Source organism: Arachis hypogaea, chromosome 4 (genome assembly GCF_003086295.3).
Source record: "Arachis hypogaea cultivar Tifrunner chromosome 4, arahy.Tifrunner.gnm2.J5K5, whole genome shotgun sequence".
In the NCBI taxonomy this organism is placed as follows: Eukaryota; Viridiplantae; Streptophyta; class Magnoliopsida; order Fabales; family Fabaceae; genus Arachis; species Arachis hypogaea.
In genome coordinates this window covers 126,911,355-126,925,036 of record NC_092039.1, presented here as the reverse complement: position 1 = coordinate 126,925,036, position 13,682 = coordinate 126,911,355, and the positions used below count along the sequence as shown (strand labels likewise).

The window sequence follows — 13,682 nt, the reverse complement described above, 5'->3', positions numbered from 1 at the left end:
GTAATTGTTACGTGATTGATTTAAAGTCGTTTATACTAGCTAATTAAGCGTGTTCACCTTTAAAATTTTACTAATTTGGAACGTTTTAAGTGACATTAAACGTTCTATTTTTTAACGTTTCCAAATCACCTTTAGATTATTTTATTTGGTTAATTTTATCTAATGACTACGATTAAATAATTCATTCGTTTCTACTACAAGTTGATGTTGTGGAAGTATTATATTATATATTACTTATCAATATAAACTTAGATTATACACTAATTATTAATTTATTCTTAATTAGACGCCCACGTGCTTTCAACTGTTAAAAATGAGTTTTTCATTTTACGTGATTCTCTTACTGTAGAGAGGAAAATAATTTGACTGAATAGTAACTAAGAAGCTAAGCCAAACTCTATATAAGGTAATTCAAATGCTAGTAATTAACCATCACAAACACACAATTAGTTTCACTTGCAATCATAAAAAAAATTAAAGAGATCATGGCTTCACACATAATTAACAATGGTCTCAAAGCATCAAATGAGATCTTTGAAGGCCAAGTTCAGTTGTACAAACACATGTTTGCATTCTTAGATTCTCTTTGCCTTAAGTGGTGTGTGGATCAAAGCATACCAAACATAATCCACAACCATGGTCAACCTATGACTCTTCATGAGTTGGTTTCCAAGTTACAAGTTCCATTAGCTAAGGTTAGTGGTGTGCACCGTTTAATGCGTTATCTTGCACACATTGGATTCTTTGACATAGTAAGAATTAGCCAAGAAGATGAAGAAGAAAAGGAAGCATATGCTCTTACTTATGTCTCAAAGCTGCTTGTTAGAGGTAGTGATCATTGTTTAGCTCCAATGGTTGACCATGTTCTTGACCCAACTATCTCAAGTTCATACCAACAACTTGGGAAGTGGATTCATGATGAGGGGAATCAAACACCATTTGCCATGGCATTGGGTACAGGTATGTATGTATTACACAATGTTTTGTTCGGATTTAAATTAGTGTTGATTTTTAATGTAGTAGTATACTCTTTTTCTTTTTTAGTAATTGAGTTTTACTAAAAAAAGGTTTTTAATACAAAAATATTTAAAAAATAATATATATTATTTAATATTTTATATTCTTAATTACTACTGAAATAATTGACTTATTAATAATGTAACTTAATTAATCTAAATAGAGTGGTTAATAAGAGTAAACTAAGATTAAAAATCTGTTATAACTAAGGTAAATTAACTAAGTTAAACCCTTGATACTAATATTAAACATAATATACATATAATTATAGGTATTATATACATAAAATTATATATATTAAATTAAATAAGATAATTTTCGCTTATTGTATATAAGACCAACTTTGTTTTGTTAAAGTGTAGTGGTTAATTATGTCTTTTCTATTGTTTGTTTTGTTTTTGTGATCTCTTGTTTATAATTTTAATTTTTTCTTTGGAGCCTGTGTTTTCTGCTTCATTCATTTATCAAGCCTAACTATATCAAAAAAAGCAATAAAAAAAACAACTATTTACACAAAAATTTATATTAAAATTTTAGTTTCTAATTATTTTTTAAAATTTAAGTCCTTGACTATAATCTAACACTTATCTAAAATCAGATGAAATATATTCATTTCATATATAGCTAGGTAGAACATTATCTCTCTAGAGAAAATATAATAATATTTAAATACTTGTTTTCTTGTTTTCTATATTTTCCTGACAGATATTTGGGACTTTCTTAACAAAAACCCTACACATATGAAATACTTCAATGATGCAACTGCTAGTGACTCTCAAATCATAAACTTGGCATTGAGAGATCATGGTGTTGTCTTTGAAGGATTGGAATCGATTGTAGATGTTGCTGGAGGAACTGGAATGGTAGCCAAGTATATCTCTGAGACTTTTCCACATTTGAAATGCATAGTTTTTGATCTTCCACAGGTTGTGAAAAATCTTAAAGGAACCAACAATTTGAGTTATGTTGGTGGGGACATGTTTCAATCTATCCCTAAAGCTGATGCAGTTCTACTTAAGGTATATATATGTTTCATCAAATCTAAGAATAAATAATGCATGGTGATAAAGATTAGGGTAAAATATACTTTTTATTCTTAAAGTTTGATAAAAATTTTAAAAATATTTATAAGTTTTATTTTGTTTTAATTTTGTTCTAAAAGTTTTTTATTTGTATTAAATATACGACTAACGACTAATTTTTCAAAAAATTTAAGACCAATTCAATAATAATTTCATAAGAACAACCTTTAACACAAGTAAATCAAACATAATTTTCATGCATTATGTTAAATTGATCTTAAATTTTTTGAAAATTTAGCTATCAATGGTATATATTTGATACAAATAAAAAAATTTTGAGACAAAATTGAAACAAAATAAAATTTAGGGATATTTTTAAAATTTTTGCCAAATTTCAAAGACAAAAAATATATTTTTACCCTAAAGATTATTATTTTAAAAAAAGTTATATATGATTTTTTTTAATTGTTTTTTTTATGTTTTCAGTGGATTTTGCATGATTGGGATGATGATAATTGCATCAAGATATTGAAAAAATGCAAAGATGCTGTTTCTTCAAGTAATAATAAAAGAGGGAAAATAATTATTATAGATATTGTGATAGATGATAAAAAAAAGGATCAGCCTGAAATTACCCAAGCAAAGCTTCAATTGGATTTAGTGGTGACAGCATATTATAATGGGAAAGAAAGAACCAAAGAAGAATGGAAGAAACTCTTCATGGAAACAGATTGTCAAGACTACAAAATTTCACCTTTAACCGGACATATGTCTCTTATTGAGATACATATTTAAACACTAAATGTTGTGACACATTTAATAACGGTTAAATGAAATAAATAAAGTTGTAATGTCTTGATGAATAGTTTTATATATAATATATTCTATTATGCTACGTATATACTAAAATCATGAGTCATCAGTATAAAATATATATTAGAATATAAATACATATTAAAAATAAATTAAGCTACATATGTATTTATACACAAATTAAATGCATTGATAATTGATTTTAATGATTAATTTTGGTGTACGAATTGTATTTTTGTAATATATATATCGACTAACAAATAATGGTGAAAGCTAACCCAATGTCTTGAATGATTTTAGACGCTATGTACTGAATAAAGTTAAGGTTTATGTTATGCGACAATATAATGTCATTTTGAATTTTGAATTGGGATCCTTGAATAAAGACACTTCTATATCACAGGTTGGTGGCTAGCCTATAGGACATAATATCGTCTTTGTTTGGTGTCGGTGCTCCCATTATCTATATCTAGCTAGAAGGCATTTACTTATGAAATTGCAGCCCCAAATAAATGGTGCAAATTATCTTGTGTTTTTTATTTATTTATTTTGTGAGCTATATATATATAAAGTATAAAAATATAATTATATTAGTTATTTTATTTTATATATTTAATTTATATATATAGTGATTTTATTATTAGTTTAGATAATAAAAAGAATAAATTGAAATTATTTATATGTTATCTGTTTAAATATTAATGAAAATATAACTAAATATTATCCTATTTTAATTAATTTAAATCTTTAAAAATAAAAAAAATCAATATAACTAAATATAAATACAATTCTAAAATTTTGGTCTTCAATATATCAATATTATTTTACAACCTTATTATTCATTAGCAGAGTTATTATTCAATTCTGACAATGGTATTCAATATATAAATTTTAGAAACCTTTTTATTGATGATTTAAGATGGATTAAAAAGATTCCAACAAATTAAACACAGATGGATCAAACTACACCACATATAACATATCCCAAAATAGAAGAGATTATGTTTTAAAGACATTATAGGATGCAAATCCGAAAAGGAGACAAAACAAAAAAAAGGAAATAAAGAGCTCAAAACTTAAAATAATACAACTACTTAAATAAAGATACTTAAAATATTTTTTTATTTTTAATAATTAAAATTTAACATATATAATTAATTAAATTATATTATTTTTATTAAAATTAAATCAGATAAATTAATTTAATAAAAAATAAAAAAACTAAACATTAAATTAATTTAAATTAATATTTTTTTATTATAAATAATAATAATAATACTCTTATTATATAAAAATAACAAAAATATTTTCATTATATATATATATATAATAAAATTATTTTAATTATTTTTTATAATAAAAATATTGTATTTATTTTTTATAAAAAAAATATTACTTTAGATCTTCTCAAAGTTTGGTTTACCAATAATTTTTTTAGCTAAATCTATTTATTCGATTTAATTTTAACAAAAATAATATAATTTAATTAATTATATATATTAAATTTTAATTATTAAAAAATATTTTTAAAATAAGATATTTTAGATATCTTTATATAAGTGAGTGTTTTCAAATAAATCAATATAAAATAATGAATAATGATCAAAGTATATAATAAAAGATAATATATATCACAAGTAACCTATACCGAAGCCACTACACTACATAGCTTTACTTTCTATATATATATATATGAAGTTATCTTGGTCCTTATTATGTTAATAAATAAACGTGATGGTGCTTTTTAAGTTTTGATTAAGAATATTCGAGTTCATGATTATAACTTCCATCATCATCATCATGGCATCATTTTCATTAGTCACTAGTGGCCGTGAAGCAGATGAGATCTTTGAAGGTCAAGTTCACTTGTATAAACATCCTTTTGCCTTCTTTGACTCTGATCTCTTTGCCTTAAGTGGTGTGTTGACCAAAGCATACCAATCGCAAACATAATCCACAACCACGGTCAACCTATGACTCTTCATGAGTTGGTGTCAACTTTGAAAGTTCCACTGGCTAAGGTAAGTGGTGTGCACCGTTTAATGCGTTATCTTGCACACATTGGATTCTTTGACATAGTAAGAATTATCCAAGAAAATCAAGAACAAAAGGAAGCATATGCTCTTACTTATGTCTCAAAGCTGCTTGTTAGAGATAGTGATCATTGTTTAGCTCCAATAATGGTTGACCTTATTCTTGACCCAACTATCTCAAGTTCATACCAACAACTTGGGAAGTGGGTTCATGATGAGGGGAATCAAACACCATTTGCCATGGCATTGGGTACAGGTATGTATGTATTACAATAATGTTTTATTTGTTCGGATTTAAATTAGTGTTTATTTTTAATGTAGTAGTATACTCTTTTTCTTTTTTAGTAATTGAGTTTTACTAAAAAAAAGTTTTTTAATACAAAAGTATTTAAAAATAATATAAAATCAACTTAAAACAGTTTGAAATTATATTATTTAATATTTTAATTATTATTATTATTATTATTTTATTTTCTTTGGAGCCTGTGTTTTCTGCTTCATTCATCTATCAAGCTTAACTATATCAAAAAAAGCAATAAAAAAAAACTATTATTTACACAAAAATTTTTGTTTGTATATTAAAATCAAACTTTTAAATAAATATAATTTTAATTTATACAGTCAAGTTAATTTGCATAAAACCAACATGTTTCTAATTATTTTTTAAAATTTAAGTCCTTGACTATAATCTAACACTTATCTAAAATCAGATGGAATGTATTCATTTCATATATATCTAGGTAGAACATTATCTCTCTAGAGAAAATATGATAATATTTAAATACTTGTTTTCTTTTCTTCTATATCACAGGTTGGTGGCTAGGCTAGGACATAATATCGTCTTTGTTTGGTGATCGGTGCTCCGTTCCCATTATCTATATCTAGCTAGAAGGCATCTCCTCATGAAATTGCAGCCCCAAATAAATGGTGCAAATTATCTTGTGTTATTTATTTATTTATTTTGTGAGCTATAAACATATATATATATATATATATATAATTATAGTTGTTATTTTATTTTATATATTTAATTTATATATATAGTGATTTTATCATTATTTTAGATAATAAAAAGAATACATTGAAATTATTTATATGTTATCTGTTTAAATACTAATGAAAATATAAACTAAACATTATCCTATTTTAATTAATTTAAATCTTTAAAATTAAAAAAAAAATTGGTCTTCAATATATTAAAATTATTTTACAACCTTATTATTCATTAGCAGAGTTATTATTCAATTCTGACAATGGTATTCAATAAATTTCAATAAAAAATCTTACAGATTCAGATATGTATTTGTTTGTCAAACCTTTTTATTGATTAAACACAGACGGATCAAAGTACACCACATATAACATATCCCAGAATAGAAGAGATTATGTTTTGAAGACATTATAGGATGCAAACCCGAAAAAGAAACAAAACAGAAAAAGGAAAAGAAAATAAAGCGCGCAAAGCCTGAAACAATAGAATCATTTAAATAAAGATATTTAAAACGTTTATTAATAATTAAAATTTAATATATATAATTAATTAAATTATATTATTTTTATTAAAATTAGATTAAATAAATTAATTTGATCAAAAAATAAAAAAATTAAACATTAAACTAATTTAAATTAATATTTTTTATTTTAAAAAATGACAATAATACTTTTATTATATAAAAACAACAAAAATATTTCTATTATATATATATATATATATATAATACAAATATTTTAATCATTTTCTATAATAAAAATATTATATTTATTTTTTATAAAAAAATATTAATTTAAATCTTCTCAAAGTTTAATTTATTAATTTTTTAGCTAAATCGATTTATCGGATCTATTTTTGATAAAAATAATATAGTTTAATTAATTATATATATTAAATTTTAATTATTAAAAATTATCTTTAAAATAAGATGTTTTAGGTATTTTTATATGAATGAGTCTTTTTAAATAAATTACTATAGAATAATGAATAATGATCAAAGTATATAATAAAAGATAATATATATTACAACAGGACGGATCTAGAAATGATATTATGGGGCCAAAAACACATATAATATTAAAAATTATATAAAAAAATTATATAATATAAGATGTATTACAAAAATATATCAACAGAGAATATATTTTAAAGTAAAAAAATATATGTATACTTTTTATTAACGAAATGGTCGAATCTTCGTATCATAAAATTCACCGATAATAAAATTTGTGTCAAATTTTTCAGTAATTTTCTTTTTAATATAATTAAAAGACAATTAACAAGAAATTTATCTTTTATTTTGTTTCTAAGTTATTTTTCACAATATTTATAGTTGAAAAAGATCTCTTAATTGTAGCAGTTAAAACAGAGAGAATGAATACCAAATGAATAAAAAAAGACGGCCACAAGAAGAAAAAGAATTCACTTTATGAGATTTGAAAATTTTTATTTAATTAAAAAATATTAGTAATAATATTTTTTTCAGATTTTTTTAATATTGTTACTTACTTTTTAGATATTAAAAATTATTAATATTTAAATTAGACTAAACTTTTATTTATACTAGACTAAATAATAAATAATTTTTAAAAAAAAATTAAATTATACATAATAACTTATTATTATTAAAAAAAGGTTGGGACGAGGCCGCCACTTGCCCCCTTATATCCGTCCCTGTATTACAAGTAACCTATATCGAAGCTACTACACATATCTTTACTTTCTATATATATATATATATATGAGTTATTTTGGTCCTTATCAGCGGTGGAGTTTGAAATAAAATTTTAAGAACAAAAATTTAATAATAATATTTATATTAAAATAAAATTTATAAATATAATTATTTTTTAAGTTTGTTACTAATAAAATAATAAATAAACAATTCTATAAGATAGAAGATAATTGTCAAGATGCTTTTAATATGAACTTATTTAAGATAAGTTCGTCTAACCTCATCTCTCTGTTTTGGGTGATATTGCTAAATTTAAAATTGTTTTCTAGGATCTCATTCTAAAGAATTAAGGTCAAACTTATCAGATGCAACTCTTTGAATTTTTTAAAGTTGTATCTCACTTTTTTCATGATTCACTAAAGTAGAAGAACTATTTACATGTGTTGATATATTAGAAATTATATGTTTTCCTTCTTGAATATTAGCCTTTCTCTTAAAAAATGTATCAATTCTTTGATTTTTCATCATTATTTTGTATAAAAATTTAAATATATATCCTGTAAAATATGTAAAAAAAATTAGAAGGATAAATATTAAAATTTATAATATTTATTAATTTTTTTATTAATTTATACAAATACAATAATATCAATACTTATTGAATATTCTAATATTTTTTATTATATAAAAAATTAAATAAAATAAATAATAATATATAAAATAATATTAAATTAAATAAATAAAGAATACCTAATTTTTTAGCAAAGTGTGCTTTTTATAATGAGAAACAAAACAACAATGAGCGTATCTTTATAGTGTTTTTACAATGATAATTTTTATTTTTTATTTTGTTAGATAATTTTTTTTATTTTTATCTCTTTTTGTTAGATAATTTTTTTTATTAGATAATTTTTTTGATTTGATTTAATTGTTAGATGATTTTTTTTATTTTTATTTTTTTTGTTAGATAACCTTTTTTTATATGATTTAATTTTATCTTTTAATTTTGATGTGTTGTGAAATTAATAAAAACCACTCTAAAACTAAAAATTATTATTATACAATAAAAATATGAAATAGAAATTGAATCTAAATACTTTAAATTATAATAAAATATTTAAACTAATTCAATTACTCTTTATTTTTTAAAAAATTACTACTAATTTTTTTTATAAAAAATTTGGAACCATTGCCTAGTGAAGCTCCGCCTCTGGTTCTTATTATGTTAATAAATAAATGTAATGGTGCTTTTTAAGTTTTGATTAAGAATATTCGAGTTCATCATTATAACTTTCATCATCATCATCATGGCATCATTTACATTATTCGCTAGTGGCCGTGAAGCAGATGAGATATTTGACGGTCAAGTTCAGTTGTACAAACACCTCTTTGCCTTCTTTGACTCTCTTTGCCTTAAGTGGTGTGTTGACCAAAGCATACCAAACATAATCCACAGCCATGGTCAACCTATGACTCTTCATGAGTTGGTGTCAACTTTGAAAGTTCCACTGGCTAAGGTAAGTGGTGTGCACCGTTTAATGCGTTATCTTGCACACATTGGATTCTTTGACATAGTAAGAATTAGCCAAGAAGATGAAGAAGAAAAGGAAGCATATGCTCTTACTTATGTCTCAAAGCTTCTTGTTAGAGGTAGTGATTATTGTTTAGCTCCAATGGTTGACCTTATGCTTGACCCTACTTTCTCAAGTTCATACCAACAACTTGGGAAGTGGATTCATGATGAGGGAAATCAAACACCATTTGCCGTCGCCATGGGAACAGGTATTACAATATTTCTTTCCTTTTTTAATAGATGTCTATTTTTAAGTTCCATTTAATTTGGTCTTAACAAGTAAGATAATAAGATAAAAAATCGATAATAATCGGTTAATTAGCTAAATCGTTCTAATTTTTTAGCTATTAACTAATTTAAAATAATAACATATTTATATATAAATATATTATTTTATTATATTCGATTTAATCTCAAATAGAGTTTTTAAATTTTTAAATTTACTGATTTAATGATTGGTTCAATTTTTAGATCTTTGATGTTTGATTTAGGACTTTATTATTGATAAGGGAGCCACATCATTTTGTAAAGACGTTTTTTAATAATTAAAATTTAATCTATATAATCAATCAAATTATATTATTTTTGTTAAAACTAGATCAAATAAATTAATTTGACAAAAAATTAATAAATTAAATTTTATTATAAAAATTATTAAAATACTCATATTATATATATATATATATATATATATATATATATATTAATTTTAAAAATTTTAAATCCTAATCTTATGACAGTATAGAGTGAAAAGAAGGGTTAAAATTTAGAATTTTTAAAATATATATATAATAGAAGTATTTTAAATAATTTTCTATAACAGGGGTATTATAATCATTTTTATAAAAAAATATTAATTTAGATCAATTTAAAATTTGATTTATCGATTTTTTAGTTAAATCAATTTTTTTTGTCTAATTTTGACAAAAATAATACGATTTAATTGATTATATGTGTTAAATTTTAATTACTAAAAATATCTTTAAAAAAGATATTTTAGATATATTTATGTGAGTGACTCCTATTTATAAAGTAAGTTGTCACAGTCTTGGACACACTCCAATGCTACCGTATCAGTACTCGGACTTACTCAACCTCTTGAACTAAAACCAAGTCAACCTAACCCTCAATACTTAGCAAGAAAGCTAAAAATACAAGAGAAAGAAAGCTTTGGTGGAAGAACACTTTATTGCTCAAGTGTTTGTTATAAATGATTTACACACGACTTACACTAACTCTCACCTCCTACTTATAGTCATCCACCTACTCAATTGATGGTTAGGATTAAATCTAATCAATGATCCAGATTAATCATCTAGAATCTTCATTACAAATATCTATCTTACCACTACTTTCTAAATACTTCTAGCTTGTTTCATACCACTCTTCATACTTCTATATATATATCTACACTCTTCTAGAATATTCTATGATCTTCTAGAGTTTTTTAGAATCTTTTAGGGTATTCCGGAACCTTCTAAGACATTTTAGAACGTTCGAAAACCATTTAAAACATTCTCAAATACTCTAGAAAACTCTACAAATCCTATTAAACTTAACCTTCTAAAATTTACCGTGACAAAATGTCTAAAATGTATCTGAAATGAAATTTACTTTCACCCACCTTTTACTTATCCGTTACAACTAACCCTTGCTTTTAGGCTTGTTAAAACCACTCTGCAAAAACAGTCTTTGCTTCCATATAGCTGGATCACTCTCTCTTCTTGTAAATAAGTGTGGTTGTATTGGAATGAAAAAAAAAGCATCGTAGAGAATCTATTGCTCCCTCTCCTCATTCACTCGTCAAATCTATGTTTTCATAATCTACATTCAATATATAAAATAGATAATATAATAAAAAAATTCAAAAGACAATAAAAAATTAATCTAAAAATATCTTATTTTGAATATTTCTCAAATATTAATTATTTTGTTTTATATTTTTTAATTATTACTAAAATAATTGAGTAATGTTATATATAATAAATATATAATTATAAATATTATATGTATAAAGTTATGAATGTTAAATTAATGATATAATTTTAACTTAGAGTAAAGTATCGTTTTTGTCCCCAATGTTTGGGGTAAGTCCTAAAATTGTCCCTAACGTTTTAATTGTCCTATTTAAGTCCCTAACGTTTTAAAATTGACTTAATGTTGTCCTGCCGTTAGGGATCCGTTAACAAAATTGACGGCGGGACAAAATTGAGACGATTTTGAAACGTTAGGGACTTAAATAGGATGAAAACGTTAAGGACAAAAACGATACATAAAAATAAATTTTAATTTAATTTTATCTTTCAATAATAATATTAATTTTTTACTGTACATAGTATTCAATTATTTTTTAATTACATCTAAATAAATTACAGTTAATCAGATCACTTTCATTTTAAATAAATTTATTTTTTATAATTTTAAAGAATTTTGATATATTAGAGACAAAAGGTATAATTTATATTTTATTGTATATATATATATTTTTTCTACAAGTTTATATACTAGTCATTTTACAAACATTTCATGATAACTAAAAATCTTTAAAAGTAAAATTATAAAAAAATTAATTTATTGAAAATGAAAGTAATATGATTAAGTGTAATTAATTTAGATGTGATTAAAAAATAACTGAATACTATGTATAGTAAAAAATTGATATTATTGAATGATAAAATTAAAATTTACTTATATGTATCATTTTTGTCCCCAATGTTTTCGTCCTATTTAAGTCCCTAACGTTTCAAAATTATCTCAATTTTGTCCCGCCGTCAATTTTGTTAACAGATCTCTAACGGCAGGACAACATTGAGTCAGTTTTGAAACGTTAGGGACTTAAATAGGACGATTGAAACGTTAAGGACAACTTTGAGACTTACCCCAAACATTGGGGACAAAAGCGATACTTTACCCTTTAACTTATTGTCTCAAATTCATTTATTTTTTCAATAATTACGGTAAAGCCACAAAGGGCAAATGTGATTTGAAAGTCGAGTTGAAATATTCACATTCTTGTTTCTTCTGTTCTGTATTTCCAAACAGATATTTGGGACTTTCTTAACAAAAATCCCAAACAGATGAAATACTTCAATGATGCAACTGCTAGTGACTCTCAAATCATAAACTTGGCATTGAGAGATCATGGTGTTATCTTTGAAGGGTTGGAATCAATTGTAGATGTTGCTGGAGGAACTGGAATGGTAGCCAAGTATATCTCTGAGACTTTTCCACATTTGAAATGCATAGTTTTTGATCTTCCACAGGTTGTGAAAAATCTTAAAGGAACCAACAATTTGAGTTATGTCGGTGGGGACATGTTTCAATCTATCCCTAAGGCTGATGCAGTTCTACTTAAGGTATATATATTTTATGGTGGAAACTCAGGTGGAGTCGACTTTATGTGAAATTGATATCTAAGAGCTATTAGATAAAAATTTATTCAAATCAGTCAAATCATCTAATCGTTCTAAATTATCAACTTCACGTGAAATCTACTGTGCACCTGAGTTTCTACCGTATTTCATCAAATATAAGAATAAATGGTGATAAAGATTATTATTATTATTTTTAAAAAAGTTGTATATGATTTTTTTAATTGTTTTGTTTTTGTTTTCAGTGGATTTTACATGATTGGGATGATGATAATTGCATAAAGATATTGAAAAAATGCAAAGATGCTGTTTCTTCAAGTAATAATAAAAGAGGGAAAATAATGATCATAGATATTGTGATAGATGATGAAAAACAAGACCAGCCTGAAATTACCCTAGCAAAGCTTCAATTGGATTTAGCGGTGATAACAAATAATGGAAAAGAAAGAACCACAGAAGAATGGAAGAAACTCTTCATGGAAGCAGAGTGTCATCAAGACTACAAAATTTCACCTTTAACCGGACATATGTCTCTTATTGAGATATATATTTAAACAATAATGGTTAAATGAAATAAATAAAGTTGTAATGTCTTGATGAATAGTTTTTTATAATAATATGTATATCTACTAAATAATGGTGAAAGGCAATGCAACGTGTGTCTTGAATGATTTTAGGTTCTATGTATTAAATAAAGCCAAAGTGTATGTTATGCAACAATTTCATTTGAATTTTACTGTGTGATACTTGCTTCATCTCCCTTCCGAGTTGAATTTGTAGTTTTCGAGGAAGTGTTATATTTTTTAATTTTGATTATTTATTATTAATGAGATTTTGAGTATTATTTAGGAGTGTGAAAGACGATTGTTAATAAATTAGAGGGTCCGATTTAGTATGACATAAATAAAAAGCTAGAATTGTTTAAATTCTTAATTCTAACCCATCAATTTGGGTTTTTAAAATTTTTTTATTTTTTAAATTATAAAATTTACCCTCCAATTTACCCATCAATACCTAAGATTCAATTTGTTCATCAATCAAATTTGAGCACAAATAAGAGACAAGGTTTTCTCTCTCTCACAATATTTACCTTCGGATTTGTGTATTATTGTTTAAAAAAAATTAACTCCATATTAATGCGATACATCTCAATAACTCATAATAACGCATAACACGTAATGGAAATC

At 24.1% G+C, this 13,682-nt stretch overlaps 2 protein-coding genes across 5 annotated transcripts; both read left to right on the top strand.

Annotated features, from left to right (window-relative positions):
- The first annotated feature begins 433 nt into the window (after positions 1-433).
- LOC112744812 (isoflavone 7-O-methyltransferase-like) lies at positions 434-3,445 on the top strand. 2 transcript variants are annotated; one of them, XM_072236250.1, is made up of 3 exons: positions 434-960; positions 1,723-2,036; positions 2,526-2,948. In XM_072236250.1, the coding sequence occupies exons 1-3, from the start codon at positions 486-488 to the stop codon at positions 2,832-2,834; spliced, it is 1,098 nt and encodes a 365-aa protein (XP_072092351.1). In that variant the 5' UTR covers positions 434-485; the 3' UTR covers positions 2,835-2,948. The 2 variants fall into 2 exon arrangements, with proteins under 2 accessions (XP_072092351.1, XP_072092352.1); XM_072236251.1 differs by lacking the exon at positions 2,526-2,948 and adding an exon at positions 3,256-3,445 and having other exon boundaries at positions 440-960.
- A 1,046-nt stretch (positions 3,446-4,491) lies between these two features.
- On the top strand, positions 4,492-13,250 carry LOC112744813 (isoflavone 7-O-methyltransferase-like). Of its 3 annotated transcripts, XM_072236248.1 has the most exons (5): positions 4,492-5,141; positions 5,697-5,812; positions 8,885-9,333; positions 12,167-12,480; positions 12,741-13,250. In XM_072236248.1, the coding sequence occupies exons 3-5, from the start codon at positions 9,021-9,023 to the stop codon at positions 13,047-13,049; spliced, it is 936 nt and encodes a 311-aa protein (XP_072092349.1). In that variant the 5' UTR covers positions 4,492-5,141; positions 5,697-5,812; positions 8,885-9,020; the 3' UTR covers positions 13,050-13,250. The 3 variants fall into 3 exon arrangements, with proteins under 3 accessions (XP_072092349.1, XP_072092348.1, XP_072092347.1); XM_072236247.1 differs by lacking the exons at positions 5,697-5,812; positions 8,885-9,333 and having other exon boundaries at positions 4,517-5,141; XM_072236246.1 differs by lacking the exons at positions 4,492-5,141; positions 5,697-5,812 and having other exon boundaries at positions 6,045-9,333.
- The last annotated feature ends 432 nt before the right edge of the window (positions 13,251-13,682 follow it).

Excerpts from the sequence above, each read along its gene's own strand:
- LOC112744812 (XM_072236250.1), top strand. The coding sequence starts at position 486 with ATGGCTTCACACATAATTAACAATGGTCTCAAAGCATCAAATGAGATC. Across the intron at positions 961-1,722 it reads TGCCATGGCATTGGGTACAG|ATATTTGGGACTTTCTTAAC; the intron begins GTATGTATGTAT and ends TTTTCCTGACAG. Across the intron at positions 2,037-2,525 it reads CTGATGCAGTTCTACTTAAG|TGGATTTTGCATGATTGGGA; the intron begins GTATATATATGT and ends TTATGTTTTCAG.
- LOC112744813 (XM_072236246.1), top strand. The coding sequence starts at position 8,859 with ATGGCATCATTTACATTATTCGCTAGTGGCCGTGAAGCAGATGAGATA. Across the intron at positions 9,334-12,166 it reads TGCCGTCGCCATGGGAACAG|ATATTTGGGACTTTCTTAAC; the intron begins GTATTACAATAT and ends ATTTCCAAACAG. Across the intron at positions 12,481-12,740 it reads CTGATGCAGTTCTACTTAAG|TGGATTTTACATGATTGGGA; the intron begins GTATATATATTT and ends TTTTGTTTTCAG.